Source organism: Lolium rigidum, chromosome 6, assembly GCF_022539505.1.
Source record: "Lolium rigidum isolate FL_2022 chromosome 6, APGP_CSIRO_Lrig_0.1, whole genome shotgun sequence".
NCBI lineage: Eukaryota > Viridiplantae > Streptophyta > Magnoliopsida > Poales > Poaceae > Lolium > Lolium rigidum.
This window is the reverse complement of record NC_061513.1, coordinates 206,565,823-206,589,223: the sequence shown is the minus strand read 5'-3', so window position 1 is coordinate 206,589,223 and position 23,401 is coordinate 206,565,823. Positions and strand designations below refer to the sequence as shown.

The following is a 23,401-nucleotide window of genomic DNA, read 5'->3' as shown; positions in this document are numbered from 1 at the left end:
CGCATGGCGTCTTAATGTACAGCGGCGGCAGCAGGGTGGTTGCACGCAATAACGCCGGCGCGGACGGCCACACGGCCATGCACGACGAGACACGTCCCTGCGTCGCATGGGAAAACAGAGACGCCATTAACGTCGCTTGACCAAAGGTAGGCGACAGAGTTTTAGGCTTCCGAGCCGCTAACGCGTCGGGCCCGCGTCGGTTTGCCTCGCTTTTCGTTGTGTCCGGCATGCCCGGAGCGTCCCCTGTGGGACGGGGATGGGCTCGGGGCCGGACACCGTATCGGGGCGCGCCGAACAAAATGGTCTTTGGAGGACGCGACTGGAACGTTTTTTTGGTCCGGCGCCTCCCAAATTGCTTTGGGGATGCGGCTGGAGATGCTCTAAGATGCTGAGTTTTGCTAAAGTCTCGAATAAACTCGAGGACAACGCAACGCTCAAGATCAAGGAAGGTGAAATAGTCACTGTACTAGTAGATGAGCTCAAGCACATCCTGCAGTCACTTACCAAGACCAAGTAATTACAGCCAATGAGCACTAATTACATTAATACAAAACTGTGTGCTCAGGAACTCAAAATCTTAGCATTAACAAGCTTTGATTTTGTACAACCAGTAAAACTGATGCTACGCATACTTGAGATGCTAGATGCAGGAAGCTAACTAACGATTGGATCTGACAATCCAAGGAAAAATTTACATCTCATGGCTGTGTCCCAGAATGACGCTGGATTTTTCAGATTCAAATATGTAATGTTGTTCTCCCGCACTGTAAACCATGGTATAATGTAAAGGGACCTATACACCTGAGGATTCATGACACCAAACCGTAGCTACAAGGAAGAGCAGAAGAAAAAAAACCTCGCATCAAACTTAAGATGCAGCTTGGGCTGCACCGAGTTTCTTAGACGCCTTCTCTACTTTCTTTTTTGGATCTTTCTTTTCAGAATTTTCCTCATCTTGCTTTTTCATCACTGGTTTGAACTGTTCCAAAACAAAGGATAAAGTCACTAGAGCACTGGTCTGAAGCGCATTCAACAGCCACAAATGGTGATACAAGTGCTAGGCAGTCCAAATATAGACATGTGAAAGCTAAATGAGATATGACCATTGCTGTACAAAGAAGAAAGGAGAGGAAAACGGCCTAGAATCTAAGGCAAGTGAAGCACAGTTATGCAGAATTCAAGAAACACAATTAGCTACACAAGGCTACAACCTTAATTACTATATAGAAGTATAGTTGGTTTCACAATGACACTAGTAACAAGCTATGTTTTTGTTCAAAATTGCATAATGCTGCACAGGGGACTCATGTGTTGATTAAACCAAGAGAGTTAATCAGGTAGCAATCCCAGCCTCTTAAGTTATTCTTTGAAATGTTAGTTATAGGTAACAACAATGATAAAATAATTTAGCAAAAGAGAAAGGAGGAGAATTTTCGGACATTCGGAGTGAACAAACCTGATACACAGAATAAATAACATTTCTCCGGATTTGAGCCATCATATCCAAGAAAAGATTATATCCTTCAAGTTTATATTCGATAAGGGGGTCTCGTTGAGCATAGCCCCTCAATCCAACAGCTTGTTGCACAAACTTTAAAGCTTGCAAGTGTTCTTTCCAAAGCTTATCAATATTGCTTAGAATTAGGAATCGCTCGGCTTCCTTCATCAAGCCTGGAGCTTGCTTCTCCACGATTTCCTGCCAAAGTTGCTGAGTTAGGATACAAATAAGTAACAAATTACAATTATACTTTTGCCAAAGTTGCTGAGATAATTAGGTTTGGAATACACTAAGTCCATTGTTTTCTCATGTGTCATTTTGAAGAAAGCAACTCAGATCTTTGAATTGAAATCTGAAGTGAGGAAAGCTGCTGCTTAATTTCTCTGTTGAGATTTGGTTGACACCTTTTAATAGTAAGATATAGTGACCTGAACTGGTAGAATGATATAAATACCATAAAGTATAGTGAAACTTTATTCTTCTTCTCATCGGTTAAAATTATTCTGCATTACTCTAACCATTCTATAAACTTTCAGTGCCTATCATGCAAGAAACTATACTCATGGAACCAGAAAGAGGAACTAACAGATTTTTGGAAGTATGCTTCACGCCCTCGGGTACGAAGGTACTCCTGTAAATCCTCATAGCTTGAGCATTTACTCTCCAACACTTCTGGTGTCAAGTCATTTAGTAGGTAACAATACCTAGAGAAAAAATAGAAACATTACAAACGAATCACTCAATAGACCTCTGAAATATACATGGTATCGGAAAACTCACTGTTGAACTTTAGCTATCAGCTTGCCAAGGTCCCAACTTTCCCTTGGGGTATCAGGACCTATGTTTGCCTGCAAATAGGACAAAAAACTTGCATCAGCTCACGATAACATAATGGTTGCAAACTTTCAAATGAAGTTGTAAACTTTGACACAAATGTTTAGGAGAAATTACAAAAATAAATCTGTTATGAACATAGTGGTGTCTGGTAACTAACCTCTAGTATGTCGTCCATCGTTAACTCAGCATATTCCACAATAAGTGATTCCAGACTACCAGATGCAAGAGCACGTCTTCTTTCTGCGTATACCCGATCTCTCTGGCTATTTAATACCTCGTCATACTCAAATAACTGCTTCCTGATATCAAAAAGTAGTTCTCAACTTTCCGTTGAGCTTCATCTAGGGCCCTTGTTAGCATCTTTGATTCAATAGGAAGATCTTCAACTCTGAAGGCTTGCATCAGACCCTACATGAAATGGTTGGCAATGTTTTCAGAAAACTAAATGTACACCATGTTTTACTCTCATGGAGTGTCGAAATATAGTCTGAAATAATCCATATGTGCTGAATGGTGCAGTAATTCTTATTTCTGAGTGTACCTGATACACTCTTACAATCTTGCAGTATAAATATTTCATATTTTGGACGCAGGTTTGAAAGAATGTTCTTCTTTCTACACAAAAAGAGTCCCTTTGCTCCTAATTCACTAGTTTGTACAAAGGTACTGGACTTTTGGATTTTTATAAAGTTTCAGAAGATGACTAAAGTAGAGCGTGATTGGTCTTGTAAGTTCCAGTTTTACTACTGCCCTACATAAAGCTTGTGACTGATAGTGAAACAAATAATTTTATTACTCTTGGAGCCTTCGAGGTACTAGCTAAACAGGTTTGGATTGGAAGCGGATGTGCATAGCAAAAGAGTTACATGAGGTTCTGTTTGTTGGCTAAGAAGGGCATCCAGTTTATTGCAAGCAGAAACAACTGTTTGAACTCCATATGCACCACTAACTTCAATAACATTCTGATGTTTTATTCTGAACAATTTATGAGACCTAGTAGTTACGAAAGAGAGGTAGGTGCACTAGTTACAATTTACAAAGCCATGCGGTGCTTTAGTCACCCAATCACTGACATCAAGATGATCCAAGTGGGAGGACCGGAAAAGGAGGATTAACTAGCTTGAATTATACAAAGAATGGCCTTCTTTCAGTGAAATCAGCCTACCATTTAAAGATAAACATGAGAAACAAGGTGTGCATAAAGGGGTTAGTTCCAGTTTGTGCAGCATATATAAGGATTGGTTGGCACGGGATGTGAACCATTGCTAGTAAAACTAAGGTGCATGTGTGGAGGCTGGTGAATAATGACCTGGCTCTAGGTTCAGAACTGCAAAGGAGAAAGATTAAGGATGGCGTCCGGTTTGTTGCCTTTGGTCGAGGGGAAGATGCTACTAGCCGGTTCTGGTTGTGCCCGCATACATCCTGGACACGGAAACTGGTGAACGATAAAACAGGAACCAGTTTCACGTCTCCTCCTATGACTGTGTGAATGGCTCGTGACCTGAATTATTGGCTGCTGGAATGGTTTGGGGAGCAGAACAAACATGACCTGCAAGCAATCTTCATGGCCCTCTTATCAGTTGTGGCAGGCCAGGAACAACGCTAGGGAATCTGATGTACAAAGAGATAGTGTCTAACCTGAATGCTCTAAGAGCTGTGGCGGCTAGGTCAGGATGAAGGGAACGAGTCCCTTATAAAGCATCTTCAGAACACTCTCTAACATGGGCCACATGGGCCAAGTAGGTAAGTCACACAGCCAGGCCCAATACCTCTTCAACACTCCCCCTCAAGATGGGTGATAGATATCTATCATTCCCATCTTGTCACATGCCAGGTTGCATTCTCTGGTTCCCAAACCTTTGGTTAAGCAATCTGCAATTTGTTGCGCTGATCTGACATGCTCTATCTTAATGATCCCATCATCGAGTTTTTCTTTGATGAAGAATCTGTCTATCTCAATATGCTTTGTTCTGTCATGCTGCACTGGGTTATGTGCTAGGTTAATAGCAGACACATTGTCACACCATACATTTATGCAGCTATTCTTCAACACCTTTAGTTCACTTAACAGATTCCTTACCCACAACATTTCACTCAGCCCTTGAGACATGGCTCTATATTCTGCTTCAGCTGTTGATTTGGAAACCACTTGTTGTTTCTTGCTCCTCCATGACACCAAGTTTCCTCCAAGGAAAACACAATACCCCGAAGTTGATCTTCGGTCATCTAGGCAACTTGCCCAATCAGCATCACGAGTATCCATCGACATCAAGATGTCCGTTGCTCTTGAACCACAAGCCCTTTCCTGGAGTTCCTTTCAAGTATCGCAAGATTCCGCAGATCGCTTCAAGATGTTCACTTCTAGGCTCATGCATATATCTGCTCACTACACTCACTGCAAAGGCAATGTCTGGTCGTGTATGACATAAATACAACAGCCTCCCCACTAGTCTCTGATATCTCCCTTTATCCACATGATCCCCTGATTGTGCTGTCACTTTATGATTTTGATCAATTGGGGTTGAAGCTGCACGACAGCCCAGCATACCAACATCACTGAGAAGATCGAAAGTATACTTTCTTTGAGACAGAGCTATTCCTTTTGCTGACCTGGCCACTTCTATACCAAGAAAGTACTTTAGTCGGCCAAGATCCTTTACTTCAAAGGCCTTACTCAAACACTTCTTTAGCCTTGCTATCTCTCCTTCGTCATCCCCGGTAATAATGATATCATCCACATACACCGCAAGAATAGTAATCTTTCCCTTAAAATGTCTATAAAACACTCGTATGGTCCCCATTGCACTGTCTCTGTATCCCATGTCACAGGCCGCACGCCTGAATTTGTCAAACCAAGCTCTCGGGGACTGTTTCGATCCATAAAGAGATTTTTTCGATCTACATACCTTGCCTGTGGTTTCGAGTCGAAGAGAAGCCGGGTGGAATTTCCATGTAAACTTCTTCATGCGGATCTCCATGTAGAAAAGCATTCTTAACATCAAGTTGGTGTAACGGCCACCCAAAATTTGTTGCACATGATATCAAAATCCTCACCTGTGTTCATCTTCGCCACCGGTGCAAAGGTCTCATCATAATCGATGCCATAGGTGCCGGTGTACCCTCTTGCCACAAGTCTTGCCTTGTATCTTTCAATCTTTCCTTGTGCATTTTGTTTCACGAGTGTAAACCCATTTACAATCGACAACCCTTTTTCCGTTGGAAGAGTTACTAACTCCCAAGTTTTGTTCTTTCTCAATGCCTCGTAGTTCTTCCAACATGGCGACACGCCATTTTTTGTCCTCCTTTGCTACCTTCCGGTTAGTTGGAATAGATATCGACCGTAGGGAAGCAACAAATGCTTTGTAGGAAGGAGACGGGGCTTCATATGACACAAAGTTGCCTATGTCGCATTCATCATATTTTTTCCGTAGTCTCCCAACACAAGCCCGAGTTCCTTTCCTTAAAGCAATTGGTAGATCCATTTGTCCTTCTCCCATCGTTGTCGAGTCCCTAGGTCAACTTGACTTTCACTCGATGAAACGATCTCGAAGTTGTCCCGATGTTCAACTTGTAACTCTTGTTGTTCCCCCGAACATGTTGCGCACCCACCTGTCTTCTACTATAAACTTGAAGATTTTGTTCCTCATTCAGCCTTCTCCATCTCTGCGGTAAATTCTGGCCTTCTCCATCTCCATCCTGTCTTCCTGGAATGAGACCCACTATTGGTTGAGGTTGTGATTCTGAGTTTGTCTCCCCTCGCATCAGTTCACTCTCTCTCTTGACCAGTCCCGTGAGTCTGGAAAATGGTCAAGATCTTCGAATAATATGCTCGGATCGGTCTTCTCTCCATAAAATGGTTCGGATTCCCGAAAAGTGACATCCATGCTCACAAATGTCCTTCGTTCTGAAGGGCTCCAACACTTGTAACCTCTTTGTCCAGAAGAATACCCGAGAAAAATACATTTCAGAGCTTGAGGATCCAGTTTGCTCACCGAGGGCCTGTGATCTCTAACAAAGCATGTGCATCCAAATAGTTTTGGAGGAACAACAAATGTATTATCCTTCGAATTAATTCACATGGAGATTTCATACTGTCACCCTCAATGGTGTACGGTTGATCAAATAAGTTGCGATCAGGACAGCTTCATTCCGGAGAAATTTAGGCACATTCATGGTGAACATTAAGGCCCGAGCAACCTCCGAGTATGTGACGATTTTTCCTTTCAGCCACACCATTACGTTGAGGCGTATCCGGACATGATGTTTGATGCAAGATTCCCCGCTCGGACATGAAAGCACCAAATATTTTGTTAACATATTCCGTACCATTGTCGGTGCGAATAGCTTGTATTTGTACATTGAACCGATTCTCGCACAAGAGCATAGAATTTTTGAAACACGGGAACACTTCATCCTTGTGTCGCATGAGGTAGATCCAAGTCATCCGTGAGTAACAGTCAATAAAGGTTACAAAATACTTTGCGCCACTTATAGATACCACTGGACATGTCCATACATCAGAATGAACCAACACAAACGGAGAGATACTTCTAATCCCCTTACTCACATAAGAGGTTCTAGTGTGTTTGGCATACTCACAAGCATCACACTTGAGCTTGCTTCTGTCAACACCCCTCATTACATCAGGAAATATTTGATACATTTTGTCAAAAGAGACATGTCCCATTCGACAGTGATGGATTAGAGCTCTAGTCTCCTTGTCTTCGGTGGCGACCACTAGTCCTTGATTCCCATCCTCGCTTGGCACGCTGCGGTCCATGTACCACAGTCCGCTATGCCTCGGTCCCGAGCCCCAAGCTTCCTGCTCGTCACCCTCTCTCCGTATCGAGCACATATATCTCGTTAATGGTCACTTGGCGATCAATCCGATCAACCACGTGCCTCGAGAGACACTAAGTTCACAGGGAAAGGCGAGGCACATATAACACCGATGATAGTTCAATAACGAGATTACATTTAACCGTCCCAACTCCTCTAATAGGTTGTCGTTGTGCCATCCGTCGTATGTATAGTTTCCGATGTGTAGGAGAATATTGAATATAGGACTCAAATTCCTTCGATTTCCAAGTAACATGTTTGGATGCCCCCGAGTCTAATACCCAGCCTCTATTAATTGAATGTGCTGCTACTCGATGCATTTTCGGTATTACCTTTATTGGTGTCGACAAAGTTGGCGAAGTTGCCAAAGCTTGAAGTAGTAGCTTCGATCCTCTCTAGGCTCTCCGGTTACGGGTTGTTTGCCTTCACTTGATGCAGCCATATTTGCCCTATGAGCCCCTTCTCCATGCCAAGGACCAGACAACCCGACCCACGGCCACCTCTGTTGTTGTTGCCAACCCAACCACGACCACCTCGTGGTTGTGGCCACCTCTCGTGGTTGTAACCGCCACCTCCGTAGTTGTATCCTCTTCCTCTTCCCCTTATTGATGAAGTACGAATCTGCTCAAGTGCCCCGATTCTCCACGAGTAAAACAGCTCTCTTGTTTCGTTCCTTGTTGTCATTGCAAAGCGCGCATTGCGAGAGGCCGTTCGCTGCGTCCAGCAGATTTTAGACGGACCTCCTCTTGTGACATGGCTGAGATAGCTTCATCAAGGGAAGGAAGCTTGGGCTGGTGCAGTAAGGTAGCACGTCTGCTCTCAAAACAGGAGTTCAGCCCCTTCAGAAACTTCATCACACGGCGGCGTTCCACATATTGTTTAACGAGTCACCACACACTCCGAATGAGGAAGCTCTAGGGGATCACGGTGATCCAAATCGGACTAGCAGACGCCGCAACTCAGCCACATACACCATCGAGTCCTTCTCACCTTGACGCAAATCGTGCACGGCATCCTCAATCTCAATCTGCGCCATCGACATCAGATTTCCCTTTCCCGAGTACATTTTCGACAAAGTACTCCAAACCTCCGCGACATTTGGAAGCCCCTCAACTCGAGCGACAATAGAGGGGGTCAAAGAGTTCGACAGACCAAGCAAAAATCAAGGAGTCTGTCGCACTCCATTTCTTCCTGTCTGCACTCCCCTTATCTTCCGGTTCGACGAAGCACTTCCCCGAACATGCCCATCCAGTGCCTTTTGTCCTCGAATGAGCAATGCTCTCCTTGACCAACTCGGGTAGTTGCTCATCCCTTCTAACTTTACCTCATTTGGCATGAGCTCCACCTTCTGCACCATCTCTCGCTTGTGAAACACGAGCAGCACCCCTTCGGCAGAAGTGCTCTCGACATTCTTGGCCACGAGAAGCTGGGCCAGCTTCTCAAGAGCTGTTGTGAGCTCGTCCCCCATCTTGCACAAGCACCAGCAAACACTCCTCCAGTCCACTTCCTCTCGAGCACGAGCACCACCGGAACCCACGCCACCTCCTGAATCGAGCACCACCACCCGTGCAGTCCTCCCGGCTCCACCTTAGGCCACCGCTGCAGTCACCATCGCCACCTCCATCGCCCCTTGCTGCGATACCATGATGTACAAAGAGATAGTGTCTAACCTGAATGCTCTAAGAGCTCGTGGCGGCTAGGTCAGGATGAAGGGAACGAGTCCCTTATAAAGCATCTTCAGAACACTCTCTAACATGGGCCACATGGGCCAAGTAGGTAAGTCACACAGCCAGGCCCAATACCTCTTCAACACCTTCAAATCGATATATCAGGCGCTTGCTCTGGTGGAAGAATGGTGCAACCTTCAGGATGAGAGATGTCGGCTGACTGAAGGCGAATGCTGATGGTGCCTTTCAGTTAGGGAGTGCCAATGGAGGCAGTGGTGTTCTGATATGAGATCACCATGGCCAACTCCGTGCAGGAGTGTGCCATTTTTTCACCTCTGTTGCCTACCCAGAGTGCACAGAGATCTTAGCTTCCAGGCGTCGGTCAATGTGGCGAAGGAGATCGGTGTTAGGAGGCTCAGGTTGGAAACAGACAACACCTGTCTATTCATGGTCCGCTGGTGGATGAAATAAAGGATATATGCTGTGAGGCGTTGAATGAAGTGGCACCTAAGTTAGAAAGGCATGGCTGCGAGAATAAAGTAGTACTACTTGGTTTAGTATTCCTCCTCGCTGTATTGTGAGTTGTCTGAACTAGGATTGTAAACGAACGAACAATGAATGAATGAATGGTTTCTCTCAAAAGAAATATGGTGTGCTTTAGTTAGCAATGTATGGACTCTGATCTGTAGGGTCCCACCTTCATGGATGAAGAATATACAGATTATCAAATAGTAGAAACTTCAAGTTGGCCGATAGTTTATTCATCAGAAGCTTTAGGTGAAGTCAAGTAAATTGTGCAATACAACCGAATCGACAGGAAATAGTTTTGATGCAATACAATCGAATCAACTGTACTTTGTGCAACCTTTGATATTGCTTTCATACTTCCTAAAGAATACAATAAAGGAAGAAATAACGCATACCTGTATGCGGTCACCTCCAAATATGCGGAAAATATTATCCTCAAGACTAAGAAAGAAGCGAGAGCTCCCAGGATCCCCTTGCCTGCCACTTCGACCACGAAGCTACACCAGATAAAAGCAAACCAATCAAATGGAATGATGGTATGATACCCAACCAAGTTTGAAGTAATCATACCCCTATGGAAAAGTTAGTGTTTTGGAGTACAACATATATATATTGTATCATAGAGAAATAGTATTTTCATTCTCGAAAAATAAGGTAGTGTTTGTTCTTCAGTAAGTTAACCCCATTGTGATCCCCAGTGATTTATTTCTGTTCGATTAGCTGAATCTAAGGGCCCATACCACAGTCAAGCCCGTGATCCCATGTTGACGATATATCCTTCATTTGATGGCCTATCTTGCCTTAATTAGATCACTATTATAATTGTTACTCCCTTCCTATACTCGAAGTCATGTATGGATTTATATATGCAACTGAGAAAATAGCTGGCCTCCTACTTGCCCAACTAACTGCCAATAGTTTGTATACTATTTATTCTGAAATAAATAGCCCCAAGCCCCTAACAAGGACGATTTCATGTTTTTTAGATGAACTGCTGCAATATATTAATTCAACACAGAATCCAATACAATTGGTTCCTAATACAGCTTGGTGCAACACCAAACCAAGTTTTTTTTTGCGGGGGAACACCAAACCAAGTTTTGCACAGCTTATTCCCGCAGCATTCTTTAGCTAAACCATGCGCCGTTTCATTCGCTGATCGCCGCGCCAATCGAATAGAAGAAATCGCCAAAAATCAAAAGGGACTTTATTTCTTCAACTACCGGACCGTAGATAGTTTGATCCTGCTCATCCCTTGTTAGCTTGGCAGCAACTCCCACACTGTTTGTCTCCAGTACCACTTTCTGAACCTGAGTTTCCTTCATGAGGAATGAGACCCCTTCGACATGCCAGCAACTCCCGCTCACAAAGCCTCCATGATGGTCTCTGATGACCATACAATCCCCTCCAACTCCTTCGCGAGTGTGAAACTCCCCATCTGCATTCACCTTCCTCCATCTAGGACCAGGAGGGAGCCAGCACTCTTTAGGTTTTGCAGTGGCAGCATTCGGTGGAGTCTGAACATTCCGCCATTCATCCACAGCAGCCACAGTTCTCATAGCACCTGTCTTCGGATCAACTAGCATCTTTGTCTCTCTCGCATCATTTCTTGCTTGCCATAGATTGTAGATCATTGTCAAAGCCCATGACATCTGAAACTCAGTGGACTTACCTACATGCTGATACTGGAGTTAGAGTTGTATATACTTGTATTGTTCGGTATTTTTTCCCCGTTGTTTAAGGGTTTGCTTGTGTATCTCACTTGATCCTTTTGCCATTAAAACCAGATTGTTCTTATTTTTCACCTTGAACAGTTGAGCTAGTTTCTCCAGCAGTTGCCTGGTACCTTGATTCTCCATCATTACTGAAGATTAGTTTATTGCAGTGGTCCCTCGGCTCACACAGAAAGCCACATCACTTCTCTGCTCTCCTTTACTCTCTTTCCTCTTCTCCTTGATCCAGGCTTCGTCTCCTCTCCGCTCCAGGCCAACAAACCACCACCAACGCACCCTTCTCCCTTTATTTCCAATCCAAACAGCAGCAGCTCAGCAGACAGTCTTCTCCTCCTCCACAAATAATCCTCCCGTGCTTCTTCTCCTGGCTGCACACGCACCAAGCGCCAAACGCCAAACAACTATCATCTTCTTCTCCCCTGTTTCCAAGCCACTGCACCTCCGTTGCTTCTTCTCCCATGTTTCTTCCCGAAGCTACGAGCAGCACTTTCAGCAGCTGTCTCCCTTCACCTAGACAGCCAAGCCGAATCGATCTGCAGGTCATAGTAACGTGCTGCCAGCCCCCATCTCTGAACCTCTGCACGCGCACTCACAACAGCACCTCCGCCTGGCCAGCACTCCGCCCAGGACTGCCTCCACCTAGACCTACTTCACCTAGCTGCACAGATGGACCTGGACACCCGGAGCTCCACTGCAATCCCGCTGATTCACCGCCGGCAGCCACCATCACCCATCGCCGTGTGCTCTGATACCATGAGGTATTTGGGGGAGATTTTTTGGATTTTTCTCACTCGCTTGCTAGCTACAGCCTACAGGTACAAGTACATATACACTAGGGCATACCTTTAGCCAAATATATATACGCACACACTCAACCCAACAGAAGTACATCCAGGATCTTCTTGCTGATGCTACTCTTACTGATGAGCATAATGTTGCTCAATTTCCATCCTCTGAGCTTCTGATGGTGAGCCTCTGTCTGATCCGACTCGCTATTGCCATCTTGTTGGGAGTCTTGTCTATCTAGTTATCGCTCGTCGGGATATCTCATGTGCAGTTCATATTCTGAGTCAGTTTGTATTTGCTCCTACTCAGGTTCCCAATGGTCGCCTTCTTCGGGTTCTACGATATCTTCATGGGACTGTCTCTTGCCGTGTTTTCATTCAACGAAGTTTGTTATGGCTTCAGGCATATTCGGATGCTACTTGGGCTAGAGACCATTCAGATCGTCGGACGCTTTGTGCTTACTGTGTACTTCTTGGTGATTCTCTCATTGCCTGGAAGATGAAGAAACAGAGTGCCCTATCCGTTCGGGTGCAGAGGCTGAGTAGTGAGCTATGGCTCTTTTGACAACAGAGGTGACTTGCTTATGGTGGTTGCTTGAGTATTTTGGTGTTTCGGTCACTACACCAACTCCTCTTCTGTCAGACAGTATAGGTGCTATTCGTATTGTGCATGACCCTGTAAAGCATGAGCTTACCAAGCGCACTGGTGTTCATGCTTCCTTTGCGCGCTCTTGCATGCAGGATCAGGTGGTTGCTCTATAGTATGTGCCTTCCAAGTTACAACTTGTGCATTTCTTCACAAGGCCCAGACTAGCACAACACAGCTTCTAACTCTCTTTGTTGATTCACCATGAGATTTAGGGTTGGGGGAGGGCGTTAGAGTGGTATATGCTTTCCATATATTAGCCGTGCATTATCCTGATTGTCTAAGGGTTTTTTTTGCAGATTTACAACACCTATATGTGTGTACATATATGCCTATGGCCTCACTGAAATACAGGTTGCATATTTCGTCACAAAAATGGCAATATTGCCCCATATCTTTTTCCTCATGAGGCAATAAATTTGTTGCAACAATTTTGGAGTACGCGAAATTTATTGCTAAAGTAGAAATGATGTTCCATACAAGTGCGTGCAGCTGTACATTAAAAAATTGGAAGTGTGCAAGCAGCCAGAGGACTGACAAAATAGGTAGGTGCAAGCCAGCATATGAGTAATTAGCTCTTTTTCATTGACATTCTTAAGGAAAAATAGGAGTAAATGACTAAAACTACCTTGAAAGTGTAAAAGGGCAAGAACTTCGAGCGAAAGTTGGAGAGGCTATTAAGACATATTCTGGAACTGAGAACGTATGTTACCTGATTGTCAATTCTGCGCGACTCATGTCGTTCAGTGCCTACTACATGAAGCCCACCTGTTGCGATGACCTGAATAAGTAACAACGATACCATGAGCAATTTATCATATGGTCTTCAATACCATAGATCAACCAATAAATATCGTTTGGGTTGCAAACCTTCTTCTTTTCCTCCTCTGTGTAAATCTTAAATTCATCTGATATCTTCATGAATGCGTTTCTCAGAGTTGCAATTACTTCATCACGTGTTGGTCCCTGCCATGGAAAAAAAAAGCATTGTTAGATCTCATGTAAAACGAAATATCCGGAGACAAAAATACATACTAGTCAAACAGATGATAATTATTAGTTCAAACATGGCTTCCAAAAACTGTTTCATATGGCAATCAACAATTTGACAGGCTCAAACAATGCAAATGTGTGGCCCCAACATAAGCAGCTTGGTAAAATAATTACTGTATAAATTTCTGAAATTCTCCAGCACTCGAATTGAATTACCAATATTTCTTCACAATATGCATACAAGTTCCACAAGTAGCTTGAAACAGGAAGCAATTACAAGGGTCCTGAAACTAATTTCAATGTGGATTTCCTCTAGGCTGCTCATAAGACTATCTGGGCAGTTCCAAGTGGTAACTGGTCAGTATACAAACTCTAGAATTAGGAACAAAAACTAAGAAAAAACAGACAAATATGAGAACTAGCTTTCAGTTCTTCAGAAAAAATTGACTTGTCGCCAATCATGAAATATTGACAAGGGCAGAGTTTAAATCAACCACGGGAGTAGTTGAAGTAATCAAGTGATTTTGATGACAATAAATTGGTTGATTATCTTAATCCGATTCCCCGGCGAGGATTCAAGTAAACATGTGGTAAACAACTCTACTGCAACTTAGGAATCAAACTGCTTTTTTTTGGCAAATTAGGAATCAAACTGCTTTGTTACAAAGGTATACTAATAAGTTAACCACAAGACACTCGAGGACAGAATTATAAAAATACATCATAATATTCTTCTGGATAAATTTGTGTGCTGACCAGTTGCCACTTGGAACCGCCCAGATACTCTTATGAACTGTTTCAGTATACATCAACTAATTAACAATATAATGTCAGATGTCCAAGCCATATGTACAGATGGTAGACCATTTTCTACTTATTTCTTGATTATCATCAAAATATACTATGCATCAAAAAAACATTTGGAGATGGACACTCGAGAATAAACCCAAATATTTCTTAAACATTTCAAGACTTCGTGATAACTTCAAAAGGCCTACCTTCTCACATGAGTAGGAGAGACGCTCTTCAGCTTCTAGCTCAGGTAATGATTTTTCTCCCCATTCTTTGACAGCCACTTCGACTGCATCTTTGACAAATGATAGTGTATCTTTTGAAAGTTCACATGGGAACAAGCTTTCATTTGTCTGAAAGAGGGGATAAGTGCAGTGAGCCATTGGGACCTCAACTTCATCACAAATTAAATCATAACCAACAATCTGAAGAATAATTCACAGAATCTTGAAGAGCACTAGTCAGCAGATGCTAATCCATATAGCTACTGGACATATATAGTTCATTATCTCTACCTTCCATGTCTTTCTTGGTGGAAGCTGCTTTTTGGATACAATGACACCATCAATTGGATCAACAATTCTGCAACATTATTTCAGAAGCAAAAGAAAAATATAAGCAATGTTGGACATATGTAGAGGAAAATAACTAGATGCAGCGTCTATGATGCTATTTGGGAAAATTTTCTAGCAAGGATTTTTTTGCCAAGAAAGAGAATTTTTATTAAATAAAGATTCTAGCAAGGAAGGGCGGGCCTGGTGCAGCGGTAGAGCCTCACCGCCTGTGACCGAGAGGTCCCAGGTTCGAGTCGCGGTCTCCTCACATTGCACTTCGTGAGGGTAAAGCTTGCCACTAACACCTTCCCCAGACCCCGCACAGTGTGGGAGCTCTTAGCACTGGGTACGTCCTTTAAAGATTCTAGCAAGGATTTCAAATACCTTGGCATAAGCATCTCACGCAACTTCAACCTGGCCATGAATTCGGCATTGCCTCCAAGGATAATATCAGTGCCACGTCCTGCCATATTGGTGGCAATTGTCACTGCACCAAGGCGTCCACTCTGAGCTACAATCTCTGCCTCCCTCTCCACATTCTCTGGTTTAGCATTCAGGACCTTCAACAGAGAGTTCAAATAAGCTTGAGAAGACTTTTCCAGATCTTAGGGAATTTAACAGGCATAAACTGGAGGGTGGGATGACAGAAACTAGACAGCATTTAAACTATCAAACTCCATTTAACTGAAAGTTCTAATGAACTAAATTTTCAAAACAAAAACAAAAAAGAAATAGTTATCTATATGGAGTGCGAGAAGGCAGAAACACTATTTTGTAGTATTTTGCAGATTCCATTACCATAACAGTAATGATGCGGAGGTATTGTTAGCCTGAATGTAATCTTTTCATGGTGTGACCTGCCCATATAGGTTGTGTGCAGGCTGTAAGTGAATAGCACACATAGGTTGTGTGCTTGCTGTGTGTGAACAGGGCACTTGAGTTGTGTCCTGTGTGAGTGAACACTGCACATAGGTTGTGTACTAAGGTTGGCTAGTAGAAGGGGCTAGCTTAGTCATGAAGTATCTAGGGTATGTAGGGAGAACTCTAGAATAGGAATGTTCTAGAGTAAGATATTTAGGAGTAGTATGAAATATCTAGAGTTTTGTAGTCTGAATATCTATTTGGCAATTGGTTAAATGGGGTTGCTAAGAAGGATAAAGGCCACATTAGAGTGGGTGTGTGCGCTTTATTTTGGGCTATCTGGAAGGTTCGAAATGATTCTCTCTTTAACAAAAAGAGTTTTCCATCATTTTTGCAGGTTGTTCCTTTGGTTACCCATTGGATCCATATGTGGTCCTTTATTCAGCAGGAGGATGTGCGACGAGACATGGATATTGGGTGCAACCGCTTGGCGATGGTAGCACGGGATTTCTACAGCCAGTGCGGCTGGTGTACTGACAAGCGGCTCACATGAAGATCTTGTGGCGGCTTGTTCTTTTTGTCATTTTTAGATGGTTGGTTTTCGTAGAAACTTTGAGTGATCCGTGATATGTAATAAGTTTGTAACTCAGTATTTCAATAAAGTCAATAAAGGGCCGTATGCATCGATTGATGCAGAGGCTGGGGTTAACCCCGTATCGTAAAAATTCTAGAGTTTGTAGAGTATTCTAGAAGTATGGTTTAGGGTTTGGATTGTGCCACATGGCAACAATCTAAAGGGTCATGTACAAGTATAAATAGGTCCTACCGTCCTATCATAGGTTGTTGGGGCAAGCATGGGGTCCTAGCATAGGTTCCTGGGGCAAGCATGGGCTGCTAAGTCTGTAAGCATTCATTTCCCAGAATTGTGTAGCATCCATTGCTACAAAAGCTAATAGAGGAAGAAGGCATATGTTGCCTAAAACTATAGTGTGTTCTCCTCTGTAGTTCTAGTCCTTCATTTTCTACTTTTACTCAAGAGAGAGAACAGAGAGAAGAGAGAGCAGAGAGGGAACACTAACATTCCATACTGTTTCTCAAGCTAACAGGCATACCTCATGAGGAATCGCTGCTTCACGTAGCTGTTCTGACAAAGTTTCACTTTGCTCGACACTAGTTGTACCAACAAGCACAGGACGGCCAACTTTATTCATTCTTGATATCTCCACAACAGCAGCACGCCATTTTCCATTTGTTGCTCTGAAAACAACATCTGAATCGTCCTGAAAAGGAGAAACATAGTTGAACATTCTCAGAAAGGGGACATGCTAAGTTGAAGTGAAAGGACAAATCTTTCACAATACTAAAATTAAACGTGTAAAATCCAATAAGATGGCAAGCACCTTCCGTATCATTGGCTTATTTGTTGGAACAACCGTAACTTTTAGTTTATATATGCTCTCGAACTCCTGTTTTTCTGTAGCTGCAGTTCCAGTCATGCCACAGAGTTTCGGGAACTGTCATGAAAAGTATCAGTTTCCTGCCAAATAAACGACTGAATATCTCCAAATAAAAGGAAGAGAGTGATGATCCAGCACAGTGAGCCATATATTCTTCATCACATTTACGATTTACCACTATCTACGAAAATGCTCAACATTGGCTAGTGACTGTGAAAGCTCAGTTACCATTGAAGATCATCTGATCAGTCGATGATAATTGGCTCTTACCATTTTGCACAAGTAGGTATCAATAACTTCTAAGCACTGGAACAAAAGGATTGTCACTTGCCTGGAGAAAGAAGTTCTGGTAACTTATAGATGCAAGGGTTATTGTTTCATTCTGTATTTGTACACCTTCTTTTGCCTCAATTGCTTGGTGGAGTCCATCACTCCATCTTCTGCCCTGCCAAAAATAACAATATCTGAAACATGGAAACTAATGTAAAACTCTTTATATTTATATCACAATTTACAGCTCAGATTTTACATTTATACTAAATTTTGGCCCTATCCCTGAGATACAATAATTGTTTCAAAATAGAATGATCTGCACAACTTGTGTGGACTCAGAACACAAACCATCCGAATCATCTGATTGGATTATATTTAGGAATAAGTGATCACTTGAGGCTTGTGTCTTTTTCTCTCCTTTTCCTTCAGACATTGTGCGGATGACTATCCATGACTGAGTCCTCAATCAGTGTGCGCATGCATAGGAAAATGCTAGTAGCAGAAGATTTTCTAGTAGCACAACTGCACATGGATTCACAATGCCAAGGTTTGCTATAAAGGATACAACAAATAGCCCAAGCTATATATAGCTGTCAAACAAATTGCTTGAGAGATCAGCTGAGTATGATTTGAGATAACATAAATGCACTAACGAGGGGTCAGTGGAAAGAACTAATTTCGGGGATGGTATGATGAATGGAATTTTTAGATAAAAACAGAAACCCCTCTCCTAACATGTTTTCTACTCCACGCTATGTTAGGATGATCCACAGATGTTTGAAGAAGTGTATGTGAAGTGCATCAATCATATACAAATGTAACATAGTAATTAGTCAATGACTTAATTTTGGGCTATCAGATGGTAAAATTCTCTTACAGCACTGAGAACAGTGATGCAATACTTACTGCCATAACTCGACCTGTGAACTCATCCACAATAAGCACTTCCTTGCTACGAACGATATAATTGACGTCTCTGAGGAAGAGCTCCTTGGCTTTGATAGCATTTAAAACATATGAAGCCCACTGTTCACGAGGATCATATAGATCATTTATGTCCAGTATTTCTTCAGCATCAGCGTAGCCTTGTTCTGTTAATAGAACATTTCTCTGCTTCTCATCGACCTGAAAAATATATTTTTATAAGAAAAAAATTAGATTGTAGCAATGAACTGATAAACAACAGTACGAATACAAGAACAGGTTAAGGGCCAGGTGAAAGATATAATGTATGAGCAATATATGTTCACACTATACTGTACTATTTAGAAGAGAATAGCAATAGAATACTTCTTTAGAGAACATATAAAAACCAATTGTGCATCTTTGCATTAAGCGAAGAAGCAGAATAGTTACAACAGTTAGAGCCAAGACAGCGACTTCCCACTCATAACAAAACCCAATGGTAAGTATGTTGTAGAATACTATTACCAGTATTTTGGATAATACCATCTCGATTCGCAAAAAAGGATAATACCATCTCAAATAAGACAACATGTGAAAGTGTATTATGAAAAATATTTTACATGGTTCGGCTAAAATGATATGTTTCATGACCTATCTAGAACAGAATATACATTCTGAGATTCAACAGGGATAAGAAATATTCATGTAAGAAAATAGGGATATGAATTAGTTGCGCTCACAGTGTAATGAATATCCTGTTCAAAAGCTTCAGCTATTTTTGCTGCTTTGTAATACCGGTCACTTGGCTTTTCAGCAAGGCCAGATATTATAAGAGGTGTTCGTGCTTCATCAATGAGGATTGAGTCAACTTCATCTATCACACAGTAATTGAAGTTCCTCAACACAAGCTCATCTACAGTCTGCAAATGAAGATTAGATTAAGTGCAGAAGCTGTGAGCTGTGTGTCCCTTCGCCTATGACTAGAACAGGAAGAAATGCAATAGTGGCCCTTAAAACATGAAAACGCAAGCATGCACAATCAAACATTCATAAACATTGTCCACAATGGGAGAGGTGTACCATCGCAAGGTTATCTCTTAGATAATCAAATCCAAGCTCACTATTTGTGACATAAGTAATATCACACAAGTAATTTTCCCTCCTTTGCTCAGGTGTCATGTTCTCTGCCAAAATGAAGAGTATTTGCTCAATAAACATCAATAACAGATAAAGAAAATAAATACATGGTGCCAGTAAAATAGAAAACTCAAAAAATGTGCTAGATGGGCAAATGAAGCTGTTGCATAGCCAGCGGTGACAGGCTAACAAATTCAGGATAATTATCTCTAAACATCCATCTCAGCTGTCATGCTTCTTCTGGATCAGAATCAGACAAGTAAAATTATTGGGTTACTTTTGCTCTTTTCTGGTACATCCCAGTACTTCCACGAGCACCTCATTGCATTCACAACAATTCAGTTGGTAGGGAAGTATGCTTAATTTTGTTTAAGATATTAGGGTGGGGTTGCAAAAAGAATGTTTGAAGTATTAAGGTGGATACTGAACAAACTGTGCAATTTGGAGATGGCACAAACAACAATAATGAACAATGTGAAGTGATGACCTACGTTGAATTAGGCCAACCTGCAGTCCTAGAAATCGGGGAACTTGACCAACCCACTCACAGTCACGCCTGGCGAGATAATCATTTACAGTGACAACATGGACTCCTTTCCCACTTAATGCATTTAAGTAAGCTGGCAGAATAGCCACGAGTGTCTTCCCCTCTCCAGTCTTCATTTCTGCAATCTCTCCCTTATGCAGAACCATGCCACCAATCAACTGCACATCAAAGGGGCGAAGACCAAGAACTCTCTTGGAAGCCTCCCTCACAACAGAAAATGCTTCCTGCAAAAGCCGATGAGCCGTAAAGATGCTTCCACCTTGAAATATCTTATTTTCAAGAGTTGAATAGTTCATGTATTGCATATATCACAGAACAAAATTATTTTGCAATTTTCTGAATAATTCAGCAGGCTAGTAGCTACTACGGAAGAATAGTGTGGGTGACTCATCAATTGCTTATTTTCTGAATCCAACAACGCTAAAAGTCAGTTGGATCATTTCCAAGTTGTACACATGTTGAAGTCATCCTCCTTCTTCTTCTTCTTCTATAAATCTAAATGAATCAATTTGTCGCAATTCTTTCAATAATGAAGTGGCGAAGTGAGTCATATAGTTCACGAGTTCTTCAATTTTAATACTGAGGTTCTACAATTTATACATTATATAATTTAATAATTTTTACTTTATATGAGATCAAATAACATGCATTCTCATTGGATGGTTATTTCTATGTCCATTTGTTGCACTTCGAGATCAAGTTTATAGCATTTTATGTTCAATTTGCTTGATCCTGTTATGGCATTATTTGATAGTCCAGAACAAACGAACTGCATTTTGTTAAACATATTATGCTGCGGTTACTCCAAAGGTGTAAAATATCAAAGTTGTTGACAAAAAAAATCAATTAGGTTATAACAACTTTGAAGATGAGTAACAGTTGAACTTAACTACTTAGGTTGAAAGTATTTAGGTTCTGTAATTAACAGTATACTTGAAATGCAATACTGACAATAAAATCACTAGTCAGATACATGTTTAACTCCTAAACTACCTTCTTCTCACACCTTGATAGCAGTAATGTTAAACTAACTAAGTTCTTGTGCGCCTGGCAGTAAGTGAAATAAAATAGGAGTCACCACAGTCACATTTTAAACTATAGTTGCGGCATGGTTTGATTCAGTAAGTAAACAGTGTCAAGCAACCTCTCAAAAAAGAAAAACAGTGTCAAACAACCCAATTCATCGGCAGGACACGATCTAATTACCAGCTCTGTATACATTTCCACTGCCTCCAACCGGACTGAAATCTAGAGTGGAAGCATATACAAGAGCTTGTTAGTGATTCTGGATGTAGTTGTGTACGTACGGGGAGGATTGAGTCGAGGGATTCCCCGGCGCGCGCGCGCTCCTGAAGCGCGGAGGTGCGGGCGCGGAGTTCGGCGTCGGAGAGCGCTGAGACCTCCGGCTCCAGCCTGTTGACGAGCGCGACGGTGTCGCTGTACTTCCTCCTCGCCGCCTCCCCGTCGTCGCCGCCGCCGCCGCCGAACATGCCGCCGAGCAATCCCCCCAGCGCCGCGGGCGCTACCTCGCCTCCGCCCCGCCGCCGCAGCGGGCGGCAGCGCCGGCGGAAGAACTGGACATGACCAGCGCCGCCGACGCTACTCCAGGGAGGAGACGGGTGGGGAAAGTGGAGGGCAGTGGCGCAGGTGGCGGTGGACGGAGGTGCCGTCGCCATCGCGGCGCGTGGTCGCTGCTCTTGGCTTCAGCTCCTCCGCTTGGTGTGTGGTCTAGTGCAGTGAGGCATGCACGGCCACAGCCACAGGCCGCCGCGTGCTCTGAGTCTGAGTGATGGGCAGTTGTGGCTGTGGATGATGGGGCGAGGTTGGAGAAGAAGGATAACAACTCCAGCACACATATGTAGTTTTCTTTTTTAAAAATTAGGGGGTTGGGCTCCCAAAAACCTAAATTTTCGTAAATTTTCGAATCATCAGTTTGAAAACGGGCACCCGCTCAACGAGCTCACTTTTGAGGGTGACAAAATCCCACTTTTTCATTTTATCATTTCTAGTGTAAAAATTGAAAATCATGAGCTGTTGGATAGGGTTTGTGGTGTCACCATCGTGGGAAGAGAAATTTCCATTGGTATGTGCATCAACTTTACCTACTAAACTCTCTGATCACACACCTATTTTGATCAAAACAGGGGATAGACCTAGAATGCCACCAATTTTCAGATTTGAAAATTGCTTGTTCTTGAGATCTGACCTGGAGAGTGTGGTGAGTGGAGTTTGGAATAAAACATACTTTGGAAAAAAGAAAATAGATAGATGGCAAAAGAGATTTGAATGTTTGAGGAAAACTTTGAAAGGTTGCAATCTAAATATAGAAGGGGAATACAGAAAGAAAAGAGGGAACCTTGCTCTTCAGTTGGATGAAATTGATAAAAAAAAGGGGGAACTATATGGCCTAGCACAGGTGGAAATAGTTACCAAAAAATCAATTCAGTCCCAATTAAAGATAATTATTAAAGATGAAGAAATCAAATGGATCCAGAGAGCAAAGGAAAAAAATTGCTTGAAGGAGATAATAACACTAGGTATTACCACTCAAAAGCAAATGGGAGAACGAGGAATACTTTGATTATTAGTCTAAATCAGGATGAGGGTGTCATAGAAGGACAAGAAAATCTCAAGAGATACATTAATGACTTCTATAAAAAACTCTTTGGTAATCCAGATATAACTAATATTCGTTTTAATGATGTTGGGATAGATAGACTTGATTGTGAACTTCTCAGAAAGGATTTCACTATAGATGAACTAAAAGGTGTTGGGTTTGAAATGGCAGCAAACAAAGCAGCTGCCCTAGATGGGTTCAATGCAGAATTTTATCAAAAAAATTGGGAGCTAGTTAAACATGATCTTTTTGGTTTGTTAGCATATTTCCAAAATAGAGAGCTAGACATTGCTAGACTAAATTATAGGGTGATAACATTAGTGCCAAAAGGGAAAGATGCAGACATAATCCAAAAATACAGCCTCATTTGTCTCTTGAATGTATCCTTCAAAATTATAACAAAGGTTTTGGTTAATAGACTCATCCAAGTAATTTGGAAGATTTTTTGCTAAATCAAACATCTTTCATTAAAGGTAGGTATATCATGGAACGAGTGAATGTCTTACATGAGGTGTTAAATGATATACACGGGAATAAAAAATCTGGAGTCCTCTTCAAGATTTGATTAAATCAAATGGCCTTTCCTATATCAATCAACGGAGGCCAATGGATTTCCAACCCAATGGATGGATTTGATTATGAAAACAGTAACTAGTGGTAAGGTGGGGATTAACGTGAATAGAGAAATCGGTGCCTATTTTTCAACACACCAAGGTTTAATACATGGGATC

The 23,401-nt window shown here is 42.3% G+C and overlaps 1 protein-coding gene across 1 annotated transcript; it reads right to left on the bottom strand.

Moving 5' to 3' along the window:
• Positions 1 to 474: 474 nt before the first annotated feature.
• Positions 475 to 21,791, bottom strand: LOC124660522 (protein translocase subunit SECA1, chloroplastic-like). The gene is given in 20 exon segments (XM_047198343.1): positions 475 to 979; positions 1,457 to 1,696; positions 2,085 to 2,202; positions 2,279 to 2,346; positions 2,493 to 2,647; positions 2,650 to 2,743; positions 9,765 to 9,866; positions 13,246 to 13,314; positions 13,404 to 13,499; positions 14,525 to 14,671; positions 14,834 to 14,900; positions 15,257 to 15,432; positions 16,846 to 17,013; positions 17,134 to 17,247; positions 17,522 to 17,635; positions 18,370 to 18,588; positions 19,110 to 19,289; positions 19,450 to 19,553; positions 19,998 to 20,277; positions 21,361 to 21,791. Coding segments are annotated over 20 exon segments (2,991 nt in total). The 5' UTR covers positions 21,730 to 21,791; the 3' UTR covers positions 475 to 868.
• Positions 21,792 to 23,401: the final 1,610 nt, after the last annotated feature.